This window comes from Drosophila elegans, unplaced genomic scaffold, assembly GCF_018152505.1.
Source record: "Drosophila elegans isolate 14027-0461.03 unplaced genomic scaffold, ASM1815250v1 contig_149, whole genome shotgun sequence".
Classification (NCBI taxonomy): Eukaryota; Metazoa; Arthropoda; class Insecta; order Diptera; family Drosophilidae; genus Drosophila; species Drosophila elegans.
In genome coordinates this window covers 10047998-10066645 of record NW_024545513.1, presented here as the reverse complement: position 1 = coordinate 10066645, position 18648 = coordinate 10047998, and the positions used below count along the sequence as shown (strand labels likewise).

Genomic DNA, 18648 nt, shown 5'->3' with positions numbered 1-18648 from the left:
CAATTTAACAATTGAAAATAAAATATAGCCTTATTACAGAACAAAATTCGAGTTGTGCTAGTTGAACATAATAAATCCGATTAATTTTTTATAGTGAAAATATAATAATTTGGAAACAAACGCAGGAAAAACGTATTTTTTAAACCCATATAGGTACAAATTTCTTTTGTGTTTGCAACGTGTGTGTCAAGAAAATCTTAAAAAAATTATAATTCGGAATCACACGTGGGGAAAAGATATTGATTGGACCAATCAATCAATCTTTCATTCACAAGGTCTATAAAAAAGCTGAGCCACCATCTCTGATCGGCAGCGTCATCGGTGGAACGCAGTCGCAGTCTCAGTCGCGGTTGGCGTCGCTGTCGGCGTCCGCTGACTCTGATTCTGGCGCTCTGCCGCTCAGTTTGCTTCGAGCGCTGGAACGTGAAAGTCGACGGAGGGCCAACGCTGCGGATGAAAACTTCGATGCGATCTGGAAACATTTGAAAAGCGCAGGCGTGCAACGGTTTTTTCGTGGCATTTTTTTCGAGTGTGGTGGCTGAGTGAAAATCAAACGCATTTCGTGCATAATTTGTGGAATTTTACACGTTGTAAAATCAATTTTATTGTGCAAACTAATTTTTTGCAATTTTGTTTGCTTTCCGTTGCTGTGCGGCAACATATGAAAATAATGCAGCCACATTAAGCGGGCAAACAATAACCAAAACAACATCTAAAGAGTCAGCAGCATTACAGGGCACTAAAACCGGAGGAAGAGGTAAGTAAATATTACCATTCATTTGTTGTTCTTTCGTTGGGACTTAAAATTTGTTGTTTTATGTTTATTTTGCTGCTTGACTTTCAGTTTATTTTATTTGACTGATTTTTTTGGCATTGCATTTGAAAGGAAGCCAAAACCAAACTTGACTTTTGTGCAGAGAAATTAATCTGCATTTAAAAGAGTTAACTCTGTAATAAATACTCGATATGCTTAACTTTATACTTAATTTTGTTTCAGCTTAAAGCGGTTAGAAAAAGAATGTTAAAGCTCTATTTAAACCATACAATATAAAAACACCAATAGAACTTAAAATACTCTTAAATATTTTTAAATATACAGATGAATAAATAATAATTTTGTATGATATTATAACGTAAATATCAAAAAGATTGATTATGCGTTTAAGTTAAATTAATCTGCCAGAAAAAAAAACAAATAAGGCAATATTTTCTTATTGTTTTAAATGGTATAAAAACGACGTATATTTGAAATATTCAAATTTTTTAAAAGACATATTCAACTTCACATAAAATATTTATTATAAAAATAATAAAAAAAACATCAAATACTGTAAATATTAGAATTTGTGATGGATTTGAATGTCAATAAAAATAAAGAAAAACAAGAACTTAGAACTAGGCATGAATTCTCAAAAAAAAATGGGCAACAACTTTTTCTCTCTGTGTGCCTATCCCAGCTGGCACACATACAGACACACACACGCACACCTAGGCATAACCTCATTAAAGTTGTCGCTGTTGTTGTCCTCATTTATCCGGACTCGAAGAGTTGGAGCTCGGAGTCGCGGACTCAAAAACTCTGAGCCGTCTTCGATTATTGAGCCGTTTGACTTTTTCCCAACTTCCAACGAACCTGTTGGCCCCACTGGCAAAACGAAGAAAAGACACCAAAATAAAAAACAAAATCAAAAAAAAAAAAAAAAAACTACAGAAAATATATACAAAACTGGGGGAAAAAACGTATAAGAAACGAAAACATGCTCTGGTCAGCCTCTAGAAATATGCGAGTATCTGTCTTTGAGCTCTTTTCTCTTCTCCAGCTCGCGGTGTGATTTTGAATTTTTTGCGCCTTCAACACTGGCACTCGGCGCACTCGTAAAGCCCATAAAGTGCATTAAAAATTGCGGCTGACGTCCATATATACTTGACCTATCCGAACCGGGCTTCTAGGGGGGATAATGGTCTGAAACCTGGCCGAGTTGCTTTCTGGGTTGGGCAGTTGCACTTGGCCTCAAATCGCTTTATTTTCCCAGAAAAACAATAATTTGTTGAGACGGAATAGAGCGACTTTACAGAAATTTATAGGATAAATAATAACACTAAGAATATACAAACTATACATTAAGATTTCCAGATTATTTTCTAAAGTATTATAAATATTAAAGAAAAATATTTTTGTAATTTTTAAAACTGTTTTGGTAAAACATTTTAAAATTAAACAAAGCTAAAGCTTACAAAAGAACAAACTTTTTAATTGATTGTATAATTTTGTTGTCAATAGAACTCAGATTTTAGTTTGCAAGGTGCATAGACCTTATATTCCTTTGTTTTGCTTGAAAGATTACTTAAAAGCGTAGGAAAAATATGCTTGTTAATTCAAATATTTAAATCATAAATGTTTAACATTTGATGGGCAATTTCGAGCTATTAAAACCAGGTTTTTTCGCCGTGCACTTAGCTTTGGGCCGAGAGCAATTTTCGTTTGGATTTGGCCCCTCCTCTCAAGTCCCCTTAACAATTATTATAACTCTGCCGCATCATTATCGCCGCGCTTGAAATCTAATTTCTGCCTCGGCCACAATTTGCCACACGATTTTGTTTTGTTTTATTTCATTTTCTTTGTTGCGGGTCCGAAAGGAATTGAAAGTGCGCGCGCATGCGCAATTAAGGCCAAGTGCGCGCGCAAAAAAAAATAAATTCACAAAAAAAAAGTCATCTGGCAGGAAAACAAAAAAGCCATAAAAAATGTGAGGGGGGAATTTGGAAAAAAGAGTCAACCGATTGTCGGCGGAGGCTGAAGGCTAAAGAGCAGAAATTCACTTTTCAGGAGGCATTTATCTTGCAGAACCCAGAAGAGAGTTCCAAAAAGCCAGTTGGTGAAAATCCAGCGCATACAGGTTATAAAGATTTATGATCACTTTTGATACCGTCCGTCGTTCGTCGTCTGTCGTCTGTCGTCCGTCGTCCGTTCGGCCTTCCAATGTAGGTGAAGCTCAAGTGAAGTGAAAGAAGATAACGTGGCTTAGAGCCGCCGGATGAGTTGGTCTGAGTGACTGGGCCACAAATGTGGCCACAGCCATATAGCAATGCCCACTTAGATCCAGGTCATCATTGCCGGCGAGTGCCATTTGCCTTGCCATCGAGAAAACTGCGATTTCTTCGGCGAAATCAACTAAATCAAATCAGGTGCAAATTTAATTAAATTAAATTACTTACGATTAAGTCAAATAACCGTAACCTTTGAGGCTTTAACGTTTTATAAATATTATACTGTTTTTTTTTATTACAAATATTTTAAATAAATAGGTATTCGCAAGATAGTTGTATTTCCATATATTTCAAAAACTTAAGTGACATTTTGGTTGCAATTACTAGTAATTATAGAATTTGTATTTCATATTCAGCCTTATCAACAAGCAGGTGCTTAAAATATCACTTGCATAATTGTTTTCTAAGATTTTTCAGCTTACCTATTAATGAAACATTACACATTTAAAATATTAGTAATCGAATTTTTTTCATTTATATTATTTACTCAACACTTCAAACAATTGACAATGATTGATTGGTTAAATTGCTGGGGAATGGGGTCAAAACTATTGGGTCAACAAGAAATTCATTACATTCATTTATTTGATTTTATTTTTGCGACCTTTCAGATTTGGTTTTTTTTGTTACTCAGTTAAATATTAATTATGCTGTGTACCTAGTGTTTTAATCATGCAAAGATAGCAAGTAATAAACACACTTTTGTAATGAATAACATCACGCCCTAATCTGCATTTAACGTTACTCATAATTGTTACTCCCTTTTTTTTTTATTATCCGTACAATCTGGTTTTTATAAACGTATACACATAGAGTTATCTGTTGTGATTCACTTGATTGAATCGTGTTGCAATCATTGTGTATTCAAACATATAGTTTCTACTTTGTTTGCAATTGTTAGCCAATAGATCAAATTAATGATTTCTTAATTGGCTGTTAACGTGAAACGAGTATAAAGAGAACAAGTACAGGTGTATTAAATCAATCAGGACTTAAAGTACCCTTAAGACATTCTTGAAAAACAAAAATACTATTATTGCAATTGACATTAAGTCTTGCTTTTTAATCTTTCTGAACTTTACTCCATTGCAACACTAATTAATTACTTCAAGTTTATGTTCTATAAATGTTAGTTGCAAATAACAAAAAACAATAACAAATTACTGGGAAGACTATAGAACTAAGTCTTTTATTTACAAATTAAAAACAAAATTGATTAGTATACATCATTTTAATTAAATTGTAGTATCTGTGTTTATGAAATTAATAATAAAAATTAAATTCATTTATAATACTTTTATTTTTCCATCTCATTGCACATTCATTAAGTTGTTTGTTCACCTTCTTATCACATTGCATTTAATTACTCACTACGCTTACAGATTTTCTCACCATTCATTTGCTATTCATTTGTGTTTTTGCATTTCCCCCCCTTTAAAAAATGTATATTTTTTTTCTACCTGCTATCTCGAAAGCTGGAAAGGCAAAAAGTGCAAAAAAGAAATAACAATTACCAAGCCAGATAACTCATTAATAACTTGCATGGCAAAAGGTATTTTTAATTTTGCTGTTGAGCATTTTTTGTTACGGTTAATGTTGGTATAACTATTCATGAGACTTAAACGGGTTACTGCTGCTGCTCTGCGGCTCGTTGCTTTCTACATAACAAATGAAAAATATAACAAATACACCCACAGACATAGCCACAGTTGAATCCAAATCCAAACCCAAGACCATCCATCCATCCAACCATCTGCATATATAACTTTGGGTCTCTCAAGTGTTTTGAATGGCCCGTGAATGCGGGCTGCCAAAAATCAAAAGTCAAAATCTGACAAAAAGTAACTCGAAGAATGGTTATTTGGAGCTATTTCTATATATAGCAAAAGAGCCAACTTTGTAGGCCCAATTGACCTTAAATTATTGCCCTGGCGTTGGCGTAATATTTCAAAATTCTCGCATACTATATACATTTTGGGCAAATATTTTGGCCCAACATATTTGGCTTTTGACCACATTTGGCCAATGGGCAATGGGCAATGGCCAACCAGTCACCGAAACATGCAAATCGGGTTTTTATGATGTTTTTGTTTGGTTTTTTTTTTTCGGTCAATTAACCTGCGATATCCGGCCAGAAAGCAACTCGAGCAATTACAAATGCAGAGCAGCCAGCTCGAAGACCAGAGCCACTGAGAAACATGCCACATGCCACATGCCGCATGCCACATGCGAGCTTTCACTGATCCAGCCAAGCACAACTGGGCAGTTTGGATTGGACTCTGAAACTCTGAGACTCCGAAACTCTGAGACTCTGATCTGATCCTAGTTCCAAGATCTCACAATATAAATGCAAAAGAAATACGTGGGCGAACTTTCCCACGTCCACACATTGCAGATAAACTGCACTGAGGGAAAAGAAGCTCATATGTGGTTAGAAAACCCATTCATTACCACACCAGACAATAAAATATTTTAGCAATTTACTTGTATTTACAAAATATTTTAGTAGACAGAAAATTCTAACAAAATCGCCCTCAGCTTTAATATTTACTTTAAAAAATAGGACTACAACACGCCTAGAACATGTTATCAAAAAGGCAAAATTTATTTTAAATTGTTAGAAAGTACGTTAAGCTTTGTGTAACGAATCGAAATTAATTACGTAAATTATATACAGGTTTATTGAGAAGTTTTGCTATAGTATAGTAGATATAATTTCAAGTGTTTACAAATATTTCTCAATCTAAAATTAATGTGCAGTTAGAATTTGAAGAATATTTAAGAAAGTGACTTAATAATTTTTAATTTAAATGAAGTAAATAGTTTGGCTAATAGAAACGTAGTAATTTAATTTAATTTAAGATTTAATTTTAAGATTGAAAGTTTAAATTGTTCATTTTTTTCTGTACATACAAACCCCATCCGTCACGCTTCGTTTTGTTGATCTGGCAAAACAACAAAGCAGATACACGAATTTCACAAATATCAATAGATGTGTGGCAGCGTAACTTCAACATGTTGCTGCCGGGCCGCACACCAGCAATATCAGCAACACCAGCAACATCAGCAACATCAGCAACATCGGCAACATCAGCAAAAAACTGACAGCAAAAGGGGCCCTGGGGGCCAAATCTCATGGCGAATTGGACGGGAATGGAACATGAGAGCCGAAAAGGGTGGAATGACGGGTCCTAGGCTCCAGAGCCCAGCCAAAAAGTTCTCAGCTCAGAATCTTGAATCTTGACTGCACCTTTCACTCGTAGCGGAAATACACGGAGAGAAAACAGGAAACATAATAAATACTTTACCAGTTATCTGGTCTACTTCTTTTTTTTTAATTTGTAGCTAAGGCTTACTTAGCTGGATTTTAAAATGTTCAACTCACCATTCGAGAAATTAATTTTAAGTTTTTATCTTAACAATTTTGTATGATATATAATTGTTAATTAAGATTTATTCCATTCTTTGTCTTTAGCCACAGAGGCCGGGATAGTTAATACTTCTATAAAAGGTTCTACAACATTTTTTCTGTGTCTAAGCGGTTGTGTGATTTTTCTGCGGGGGAGTGGCAACGAGTACCGAGTATTTAGGCCTCATAAATGGCGGGGGTGTGGCAAAAAAAAAAAAAAGGGTAACTCTGAGGCGAACAAAGCTTAGAACCATGTTTTCCCACTAAAAAAGTCAACTCAACCGGGGAGAGTATTAGTATTGTACAATAGATAAACATACTTACGTGATCCGAGCTGAGTTTGCTTTTAGTCCGAAATTTCCTGCTCATAAGCACGGCTCAAGGTCATTGGGTACACTTTATATTTTTTTGGGCCACACCCGTGTCCGCAAAACAAAAGCTTTTATTTGAAATTGAGTTTTGGGCTGAGGATTTCAGATTTCAATTTTAATTTTGGACTTGCCCCATCCAGTTTTCTGGTAAAGCCCCCCCCCATATGCAATATATGCAAACCCCATGCATCCATATATCGTAATAATCATCGTCACAGCCGAAATGCATCGCTGCCTGACCTTTTGCAATAATCGAAAGTGAACAAAGTGATGCCGAAAGAAAACCGAAATTTCCCAATCGAAAAACTCAAAAATCGAAATAGAAATAAGGCAAACCTGAAATGCATATCGGTCTCACTTGGATTGCGTCTAAATGAAAAACTCTACAATAATAGCCGCCTGGAAAAAAAAAGATGATGAAGAAAAAGAAATGAAAAGTTAAGCTTTCGTCACGCTTATACAATTTTGTTGTTTATTTTCGGCTTTTGGTTTTTAGTTTCGTCTTTCGGTCGCAACTGCGCAACGGCTCAAAAATCCAGCGCCTTCTACCATTTTCGATTCCGTTTCCAGCTTCGATTGCAATTATCTCGCTCGGCTCTTGTCGAAATGAATTCAATTAAAAATTCACAATTGACAATAAATAACCCCGGCTCGGCGGCATTTTCACCATGCAATATACACTTTGGCGGACTTTGAGATACCCGAGCGAATGCAAAAAGCCAGCAAAATGGCAGGAAAAAAAATGCTTAGCGAAAAGTAAACAAAACAAAGCTGAAATCGCATTGCACAGTGGGCTTGAAATTGCTTAAAATTGCCGGAAATTGTGCAGGTGACTCACGAGTTCTTGGGCAAGTGTATATTCATTGAGTTTTGGGTCTCTGGTTGAATGATTTCGGTCTGCCTGCACCAAAAATAGTACATTGAAAGCGTTTTTGAAGTAATAGCTGATAGCTTAGCTTAAATTGTTTATATCAGCATTTATTATTACATTTTTAATAATATAAAATAATCTACTTGGTAAATTTTACTAAACATGTCATTTAAATGTACGCCTACATTAAGTTTTCATATATAGATATAGATTTCAAACTTTTGGAGAGCCACAAGTAGCTCATTTTCGATAAGATTGTTGAATGGTAAAAGAAATTCTTGGCCACCGTTGTGTGGCAACATTTTACCAAAAAAAACAATAATAGTCTGATATAGTCCCGGAAAAACCCTTTCCATTTAAAGTTGCACAACGAACCAAAAAAAAATGATCACTTAAAGCGAGTAAACAAAATTGATTGTGATGCCGGCCAGTGACACTATTTCACCCACTTGAAACGAAACGAAACGAATCGAATCGAATCGCTATCTTATCGGCGGGTGCATTCAACTTGCCATTAACTTTTAGAGTTAACCTCAAGTTAAACCACTGTACCCAGTGCGATATATATGAAACGAAGGTAGTTAGCACTCAGTATGCATAAAACTGCGAAGTGGCGAGCGTGGGAAAAAGCATTGGCTAATCTCGGACCCCACCAGCCGGCCAAGTTTGACCAGTTCGTGGTTTTGGTTATAGTTTTTTTTTTCTTTTTTGTATTCGAATCGGGATGACGACTTCCCCCTGCAACGCACATTACTCATACGCCGCGTGGCATTCTCTGCAAGGGTCAAGATACTCGGCTTTTAATATTTTTCTTTTTTGGCGCAGAATATCGGAGAATATCGATGCGGATCTGTTATTATGATCCGGCCTGCCTTTAAAGACTTTCATTCATAGAAACTTTCAAAACGGCGAAGACAATAAAAGAAAAAGATGAAAAAAAAAGGCACAAAATAACTTCCAAATGACCATCAAGAACTGGCCGCGAAAACGGGTTTCTGACTTTCGGCTTTTCGGTTTTTGGCCATAATTTTTCGTATCTTGTATTTCGTATTTCGTTTTTCTCCGCACCCTGGCAGAGAATACAATTTTGCACATACATTTCGCAGGCAATCTAACAGTTGGCTGCTAATGTGATTTGTGAATGTTTCGACGTGTATTTCGCAAGGCGAAGTAAATAAATTACATTGGCAGTTTAACGACGTCGTCTTGCCGTTGGAAATTGTCGCCGATCGGCGGCTTTTGTTTGAGTCTAAGATTTCCAGCCCGGTTGCAGCAGGGCCCAAACCCCCAGCCCCCCAACCCCCCTGCCCCCCACTCACCGTAAAAATAGCTGGCCATTTAACAAGCCAATAGGTACAAAAGCCAGGCCACACAATGGTCACACAAAGGTAGAAAGACACAATGCTGGCGCATTCACAGCGGTGGTCAGAGTAATAGGCCTAATGGTGCAATACGTCAAATTGTGATCTAAGCTCATGCAATTATTGGGTATACTTAAGTAAATTACTTTTGAAGGATAACACCACTGTTAAAGCCCTAGTTTTAGCACCTTATCTATATTTTAATGCAACAATTAATATAAAAGTTAGTTTTTATTGATACAATAATAAGATTAATAAAGTATTAGACTTTACCCTTCCACTTCCAAAACGAAATTCTTTTCAATATCAAAAAGATGCATAAATGTAATTAAATTAAACTCTCAAATACGGACATTGTATATTTTGTTTAAGAACTATGTGATGTAATGTAATGGATACAAGTGCTGTTTTTGCGACCCGAACTGCACATGGATACGTGGTAATAGGGGATACACAACCTGCTGCCGATGAGCTTCAATGGTTCGCGATCGCTTGATTGACAGTTAGCTAACCGTTTCGACTTAATACAAGTGTTTAACAGTTAGCTGGCGTGGAAATGGTGAGAGATACTTGCCGCCAAGGAAATGCTATCATATATATTCGCCGGCCATGGGAAACCGATTTTGATGTCGATGTTTGTATTGTGGACGGGGGTTGCACCACGAACAGCACTTGGCTACCGATATCTGGAGCAGCAATGGAACCAGTTCTTACACTGATAAAACAACAATCGACAATGGCAATACTTTACAGCTTACAATTCCGGGAAACAGGAAACTAGTAATGAATGAGAGCAGTTTAATGGACCTATTGCAGTCTGATTCTGGGCATTGACATCGTTTAGTTATTAAAAAATAGAGTTATTTGGAAAGGAAAATCTAACATTAGATTATTTAAAAATGAATTGGAAACTTTTTATTTCAAAATACAAAACTATATGGGTCATACTAATGATATAAAGACATTGCATATAATTTTGTACATTTTCTTTAATGGTCCAAGCATTTTAAGAAGTGCTACTTAAATTGCTTGTGACATTTTCAACAAATTGCGTGTGCTTGCAAAACGTTTTGGCCATTTCGAAATTTAGCAAAACACAGCGCACAACAAACCTTTAACCCTCACCTGAAAATGTGTGAACCAACTTGGCTGTAAATTACTCCCTGTCCCAAGAAGACCCACCTCTCAGCCAACTGGCAACTCAGTTTGCGAAAATAACCTGCCATAAATAAAGAGCCTCTGATCTCAAAAAAGGGGACATCACTGTGTGACCTTAACCTTAGCCCCAATCTCTGGTTTTGCCACTTTGATTTTGGGCTGGGGGAAAAATCTTTTGAGGCCTGGGGAAATACTAAGCAAATGCGAAGGCTTGGAAAAAAAAACCAGTTGCCGCAGAACCTTACAAGTGCCTCGCGATCCGCGATCCGCGATCCGCGATCCACCATTCGCCAACCGCCATCCGCGATCCGCGATCTTGGCCTGAACGAGTTGGCCAGTTGGACAGATGGAAATTGTTGTAAAAATATGGGTCGTGCGACAAGAAATGAGAAAGTGGCAGTGAGCCAGCTGCGGAGACCGTTAGAATCGACTTTATGAATGCAAGTCTTGGGCTTGGCCAGCAGATCGAAGAGCCACTAATGGCAGCGGGTTTTTTTTTTTGGAGGGGAGCCTCCTCTCCATCTCCATCTCCATCTCCATCTCCATCTCCATCTCCATCTCCATCTCCATTTGAACCACCATCTCCTTGGCCAACCAAGACAAACATCGTGGACCACCAAAAAAGCACTCGAACCGCTGGCGAGTAGCGTGCGAAAATGGAACGATGCCAGAGAATAGCCGCAGAGAATGTGAGAAGAATGGAGAAAGACCTGGCGACAGAGCCAGAGAAAGATCTGGAGAAAGAACACGAAATTCAGAAAGGGATTCGACGAAAATGTTACAATAGCTTCAATTAATTTCTGCACTCAAGAACTTATCATTGGGAAAGGACATTCAAATATAGCACTAGAGATTGAGGGGCACATCAAGAAAACTCAAGAGAATGATCTGCAGAAAGAATGCAAAATGCTGTAGAAAAGAGTTAAAATTAAAAATTAAAGTAAAATCTACTTTTAAGAACTTTCATCATTATCGAAGTTCATTAAAATAAAGCCCTAAAAAAACAACAAAAGCTAGGGAAAGATTTAGAGAAAGCTTAAATATTAGCTTAATTATATTATTTATTTATTTATTTGTTTTATTGGTTTTTTAATTTTAAAGAACTTTTTTCTTTGGACAATTCCCATAAACTTTCAAATTCAATATTGATAAACTCCCCGCAGGCGGAATACTGCAAACGCAGCTCTTTTTGGCCAACATCATTAGCTGATAAATTGGGCACCATTAATTTATTCACTCGCCTCTTTTGCCTTTGTCTTATTAATTTGCTTGCATGTTCGAAACAGTCAATGAGGCAAGGTCACAATTCGGTTAAGGAAACGACGGCCCATGTGAGAACTATTGAGATTTCGAAGATAAATAGGAGAGACTGGTTGAAAGGTGACCTAGACAAGTGGAACCCCCGGTTGAAGCTTGCTAATAATTATAAAGTTAATTAGAAGGTGGTTCTTTTAAATAAATGAAAAATAAAAACTTTAAGAGTCCTCCAAGCGAGGTAAAACATTTATACACAGAAGCCTATATTTATGGGTTAGCGCGAAAAATACTTTCCAGCCTTCAAAACTATTTTCTCATAAGAGAAATGATATGTTGTTAATATAAACTGATTTAAAAGTATTAAATTTCTTTAAATTCATTATGTACATATTTTTATTTTATTTTACGACTTAAGAAAATGAGAGTTTTGGAATCTAACATTATAAAACAATATTTTATATTTATTTTTTATTTTTAAGACCCTTGTAGTATATTAATTCCAGTCAAAAGTTTGAGTAAAAATCGGACATTTGCTATGAAATAAATATTTAATATGCTGGAATCAAACAATATTATTTTTAAGACAACAGTTAAAGAAAAATTTAATTTGTATTCATATTTTATACAAGTATTATTGAATTATCTGACCAGGGTTTTTTTCCACCGTTTCAGTGATCTCTTCGGGATCAGGATGTCGGCAGCCACGCACATGGCGATGCCGGCCCATGCAGTCGTCCCACCACCCGGAACTCCGCCGGTTTTGGGGGGCAGCGGGTGCTCCAATCTCAGTCTGCCGGCGGGAAAGCGCGGCCACAAGCGCAGCGTTTCGCTGGAGAACAACGCTCCGCTGACGCTGCGGAGCACTCCTAGCTTGGGTCAGTCCTCCCTGGGATCACCCCTGCTGCACTTTGGGCAGGGCCATGGTCAAGGTCAAGGACACGGGCAGGCCTTCCACACGGGCACATTGAAGTCGCGACAGGAGCAGCGCCGCCTGAGCCAGAAATTTGGGAGCCACAGCAATCTGGACGACGAGGGCGTGGGTCTGGGAGTGGGCGTGGGTGTGGGCATGGGCATGGGCATGGGCCTGCAGATGCGCAGCAAGTTTCAGAACATACGTCAGATGTTTGAGCTGAGTCGCAGCTGCGTGGGTGGCGGGGGCGGCGATGGCCGTGGGGGCGGGGCCGAGGAGGAGGCCATGCAATCTCTGCCAGCAACATTGCCGCAGCCGCAGCAACATCAGCAGCAACAGCAGAGGCGGACCACGCCCATTGCCGGCGGAAGTCGCCAGCAGCAGCAACAACAATTGGGCGAGCCGGAACAGGTATGGCTTACATTATACACAGAAAGATAAATATATAAATGATATATCATATAATGATTAGATAATGCTTTACAAATTTGGTTTGGTCTAGATATCAGAATTTAAATTTTATTTGTGTAACATATCTGTTTTAAACAGATATTAGATACACTTTTAGCTTCACTATTTTGTGACCATACATTTCGGACAGATATTCAATTCATTTTTAGCTTTGATATTTCATCAATGTATTGTAAGTAAACTAATAAGTAGAAATAATGACCTAAATATTGTTAATGATAAGACATATTTCCATGCTTTAATAAGTTATATTTAGCCCGGATTTTTGGCTGTCCTAACAATTTGATTTGACTTTTCAGACCAGCGGCAACTTTCTGCGACCGATCGCCTTCAAGCCCATTCCGTTTGAGCCGGACTATCGCATTGCCTGCCAACAGCAGCAGCAGCACCAGCAGCACTTGCAGTTGCAGCAACAGCAGCAGCAACAGCTGCAGCTGCAACACCAACAGCAGCAACAACAGCAACAGCAGCAACAGCAGCAACAGCAACATCAGCAACATCAGGCGCTGCAGTTGTCGGCGGAGGGCGGACAGGCGGGGAGCGGGGCCGAGCGGTACGGCTACGGATCGACGCCTTCACTTGCCCCACTACCCACCGCAGTCGCCCAGAAATTTGGCAGTGAGTAGCAGTTAACATTCCGCTTTATCTAGATGAAGTAGTCACTTGACATTGAGCGATTAATTATAAACAATCTAAGAGGTAAAGTGCTCACGATTAAGTTCGTTTTAATTTATGGCCAATATATTTTTTATTCAATTGGAAAATGCGATGAATGGTTTTCAGCCAAGTTTACAAAAACATTTCCAAAGAGTCTTTTTGTTGTATCAGCTACTGTTTTGTACAGCTGGCGACCTCTTAAATCCTTTCCGGTCGATTTACAAACAATTCATTTTGTTTTGCTCTAAAAAAACGATTTTTAAAGACCGTTTTTTCAAAAATGTCCAATTGTTTTTTTTTTTCATTATTTTTTGCAAAATTTTAAATTCTGAAAATTTGCTGTGAATGCCATTCGATTGGAAATTTTATGACGAATTCAGCGGTGTATGACATTCCAACATTTGACCATTATTTCCCAGGGCTTTGACACAAAAACCAAGTTTTTAATGTGTTTTTTGGGATTTTTGGCGATTTTTCAAACAAAATTATTTCTGAAGAGTATTTTTGTTGTAACTTTGCCAAAATAAGACCCAAAGTCAAAAGAGTTGCTATTTTGAACAGCTGGCAACCCATACCAATCATCCCTGATCGATTGAAAACAATTACTTTTGTTTTGACACAAAAACCGAATTTTGAAAAGCGTGTTTTTCAAAAATTAACATATGGCCAAATTTCTGACTTTTTTGTAAGGGGGTACATCATCATTTTTTGCAGAAATTTGAAAATCTGAAAAAATTTTAGCTGTGAATGCCATTCGATTGGAAATTTGATGACGAATTCAGCGGTGTATGACATTCCAACATTTGACCATTATTTCCCAGGGTTTTGACACAAAAACCAAGTTTTTAATGTGTTTTTTGGGATTTTTGGCGATTTTTCAAACAAAATTATTTCTGAAGAGTATTTTTGTTGTAACTTTGCCAAAATAAGACCCAAAGTCAAAAGAGTTGCTATTTTGAACAGCTGGCAACCCATACCATTCATCCCTGATCGATTGAAAACAATTACTTTTGTTTTGACACAAAAACCGAATTTTGAAAAGCGTGTTTTTCAAAAATTAACATATGTCCAAATTTCTGACTTTTTTGTAAGGGGGTACATCATCATTTTTTGCAGAAATTTGAAAATCTGAAAAAATTTTAGCTGTGAATGCCATTCGATTGGAAATTTTATGACGAATTCAGCGGTGTATGACATTCCAACATTTGACCATTATTTCCCAGGGTTTTGACACAAAAACCAAGTTTTTAATGTGTTTTTTGGGATTTTTGGCGATTTTTCAAACAAAATTATTTCTGAAGAGTATTTTTGTTGTAACTTTGCCAAAATAAGACCCAAAGTCAAAAGAGTTGCTATTTTGAACAGCTGGCAACCCATACCATTCATCCCTGATCGATTGAAAACAATTACTTTTGTTTTGACACAAAAACCGAATTTTGAAAAGCGTCTTTTTCAAAAATTAACATATGTCCAAATTTCTGACTTTTTTGTAAGGGGGTACATCATCATTTTTTGCAGAAATTTGAAAATCTGAAAAAATTTTAGCTGTGAATGCCATTCGATTGGAAATTTTATGACGAATTCAGCGGTGTATGACATTCCAACATTTGACCATTATTTCCCAGGGTTTTGATACAAAAACTGATTATTTAACGGTCTTTTTGGGTCTTCGGAGAAATAAAAAATAAGACGCATAGCCATAACAGTTAATGTTTTGCGCAGCTGGCGGCTTCTAAAATCCATTCCGGTCAATTAACAAACAATAAAATTTGTTTTTAAATAAAAAACGTAGTTTTAAAAGGTGTTTTTTGGGTTTTGAGCAGTATAACAGGATTTCTTGCAAAAAAATTACACCGGGTCACAATAAAACGCACAGCCAGTGTTTTGTGCTGCTTTGGCTTCAAGAAATTAGCTTCCATTTTAATTTTCTTTTAATTTTGTACAAAAATCAAATAGTTATAAAAAAACAAGCAAACTCTTTTATGAACAGGTACCACTGATTTGCGACACCTGGCTGCCCGGCGTCGCAATCATCGTCTACTGCAGCGCTCCAGCAATGAGGATGCCCTGACCCTTGACCTCTTGAGTACTGGGAGCCACGACAGACCCGATGGGGCCAGCAGGTTTGTCCAATTATGCATACATTTTGTACGGCTATAAAGTTATTATTTTGATCTGCAGCAAGAGCAGCGGCACAGTGGTGGGCAGCAGCGACCTGACGCCCTCGCCCTCGGACTCCGGAATCTCGGAACTGGAGGCGGCGCTGAAGGATCGCGACTCGGAGCTCTCGTACCTGCGACAGGCCATGGAGCACAATGAGAAAGTAATTTTCCAAGTACAAAAGGTTAAGCAGGCAGTCGCCCGCCCTCTGAACACTTTTCTAATGCTCCCTCAATAATCCGTATATGTTTTTTTTTTGCGGTCAGGACAAGGAGGTGTACTGGGAGCACGAGACGCAGCGGCTGAGGCTCTTCTACGAGGGCCAGCAGCGGGAGTGCCAGCTGAAGCTGCGCAAGATGGAGCAGCTCCTCGGACTGCAGCAATTTCAGCTGAAGCAGCACAAGCTGCGCCAGTCGGAGCAGGTCAACCGGCTGCAGCAGCAACTGGATCTGGCCAGGGACGCCGGCCAGGGGCTCCAGCAGCAGGTGGACGCACTGCGTCACCAACTGGAGGACAGCGAGTGGCGCGTCTGCGAGCGCAATGGGGAGATAGCTTTACTCAAGACGCAGCTCAAGGAGGCGCATGTAGGTTTTCCAAGCATAACAATTTAAAACAATTTTACAAATTATACCGCTTTCCGAAAATTTGTCACATTATTATGGCAGTTATATTTTTTTTGCATAAAAATTTCTGTTTATTTTAAAAATTTTACTCCTTTCCTAAAGTTTATTATATTTTTTTATGTAGTTTAATTTTGTTTACAATTTACAATTTATTTGAACATACAAATAATCTTTTTTTGAGAATTGCTTAATGGTTTTTAGTGATTTTTTACTACCCTCTTATTTTCTTTGTGCGTTTGCGCTTGGTTTTTATTTTTTATAGCATTAAGCCAAGTTACATGCTTTTCAATAGAGAAAGTAGGTCTTAGTAACGATGAAAAACTATAAACTATTAATTTTCTTGCAGCTGGAAATCAATATGAAAGATCATGCGATTGTCAGCCTGAAGCACAGCAGCAACACCAACAGGAGCAGCAGCAGCAGCAGCAGCAGCAGCAATACCTGTGACACAACCACAAGCCAAAGTCAACCAAAGCAGCAGGCGAAGGAGGAACAGCAGCAACCGCAGCAACAGCAACAGCCGGAGTTGCAACAGCAACATCAGCAATATCAACAGCAGCAACAGCAACAGAAGCAGCTACCACAAAAGGAACTGAAGCAGCAACAGCAGCAACTCAATCATCAACAGCAACACCATAACAATCAGCAACAGCAGCAACAGATGCAACAACAGCAGCAACACAATTATCAGCAACAGCAACAGCAGCAACATAATCATCAGCAACACAACCATCAACAACAGCAGCAACAGCAGCAACAGCAGCAACAGAAACAACATAATCAGCCTGACCAGCAGCAATTGCAGAAAATCATTTCGCTGAAGGATCAGGTGATTGGAGCCCTGACCAGCGAGTTGGCCAAGCTGCGCAAGGAGCTCTCCGATCTGGCCATTGCCCATGAGTACGGCGAGGAGCCGTGCGGCCGGTACACTCGACTTAAGCAGCAGTTGGACAACCTGAACGAGATCTGTCAGAAGACAAGAAAGTACACAACAGCAACAGCAACAGCATCGCCGGCAGCAGCAACATGTCCCCAGGAGTTGCCCAAATTGGATGTCCTGGTGCAGCGATTGCAAGTGGATCAGGGACAGGCGCCGCAGCAAACGCTGGACACCCTCATCGAGGAGTCCACCACATATGCGGAGGATATAGCCAAGCTGCGCCAGAAACTGGACGATTTTCGCTTGAATCTCGAGCTGGAGAAGCGCCAGTGGTGCGCCGAGAAGGACAAGGTCCTGGGCTACCAGAAGCAGCTGCAGGCCCACTATATCCACATGTACCAGAAGCTGCGCTGCCTGGACAGCGGGGGAGCAGCATCTGGTCAACTGGAGGCCACCAATGGCAACTGAAGGGGCTTGGGGGATTGCAATGGTGCTATCGTCGCTGAAACCATGGGGAAACTGCCCCTAACATATATATTTATTTTCCACAACAGATGATTTTAAAATAATAGTAGTATTTGCTTGTTCCATGAATGCTAAATTAGTTCAAAAGTAAATATAAATTCTTGCAAATGTAATACTATATACAAATGTAAAGAACTTACAAATTTTTCAGTTCTGTAATTAAAAACAGATGTTCAGAAGTTCAAAGTTTCTAAATTGTTGAAAAAAAAAACTAAAACATATTTTGTTATCCCTTAAATAGCCATACTACTATTATTTTTAACAGCTGTACGCAAATAAACTCTCTTATAACTAATCAAAACGATTGGTTGAAACATTTTCATAGACAAATGTTTTTAATATATACATTTTTCTGATTTTAAATCAGTAAAGAAGTACCGAAAGCTAAACCTTTTAAAAATTAATACTTCTTTGTTTGGTATCCATGATTTTGCTGGTATAAAGTGTACACTGTTTATACAGTCAAAATAACCGTGTTTTGGATACTGTTGCGCTATATTTAATCTATATAAAATGATTAGGGTTAGTGGATAAACACATTAACTGGTCAACAGCTCCTCTACTCTTACCTTTACTACATAGTACCATTGGGGTTTGAAGTTGTGGTACCACAAACATTTTTCCTACTTGACCAGTGAGTTAGGACTCTTTCCTCCCTTCGGCGATAAATAATACACGATTTTCGATATTACTAGAGTTGATACACACAAAACTCTTTTTTTTGTTTTTAATATTTTACAAATATATATATGTATACTTTTAATTTATTAAATGTAATTACAAAACGAGAAAAAAAAAATATTTGTGATTTCGCATGTTGAATATAATAATATATATCGATATATGCATGTCGTTCCATTATGTATATGCAATAAAAAATAATAATAATAGAATAACAAGAGTTTGTTTTTATTGGTGAGGACCATTCGTCTTCCAGTCCTAAAGTT

At 38.0% G+C, this 18648-nt stretch overlaps 1 protein-coding gene across 1 annotated transcript; it reads left to right on the top strand.

Moving 5' to 3' along the window:
- Nucleotides 1-417: 417 nt before the first annotated feature.
- Nucleotides 418-18484, top strand: LOC108136429 (mediator of RNA polymerase II transcription subunit 15). The gene is made up of 8 exons (XM_017257569.2): nt 418-757; nt 12148-12796; nt 13156-13474; nt 15504-15636; nt 15695-15836; nt 15940-16257; nt 16643-16867; nt 16985-18484. Exons 2-8 carry the CDS (start codon nt 12167-12169, stop codon nt 17642-17644), a joined length of 2427 nt encoding a protein of 808 aa, XP_017113058.1. The 5' UTR covers nt 418-757; nt 12148-12166; the 3' UTR covers nt 17645-18484.
- The last annotated feature ends 164 nt before the right edge of the window (nt 18485-18648 follow it).

What these genes read in the sequence shown, in the direction of transcription:
- LOC108136429 (XM_017257569.2), top strand. Translation starts at nt 12,167, where the DNA reads ATGTCGGCAGCCACGCACATGGCGATGCCGGCCCATGCAGTCGTCCCA. An exon ending in AGACCCGATGGGGCCAGCAG is followed by an intron (nt 15,637 to 15,694) that starts GTTTGTCCAATT and finishes TTTGATCTGCAG; the next exon opens with CAAGAGCAGCGGCACAGTGG. An exon ending in CGCAGCTCAAGGAGGCGCAT is followed by an intron (nt 16,258 to 16,642) that starts GTAGGTTTTCCA and finishes ATTTTCTTGCAG; the next exon opens with CTGGAAATCAATATGAAAGA.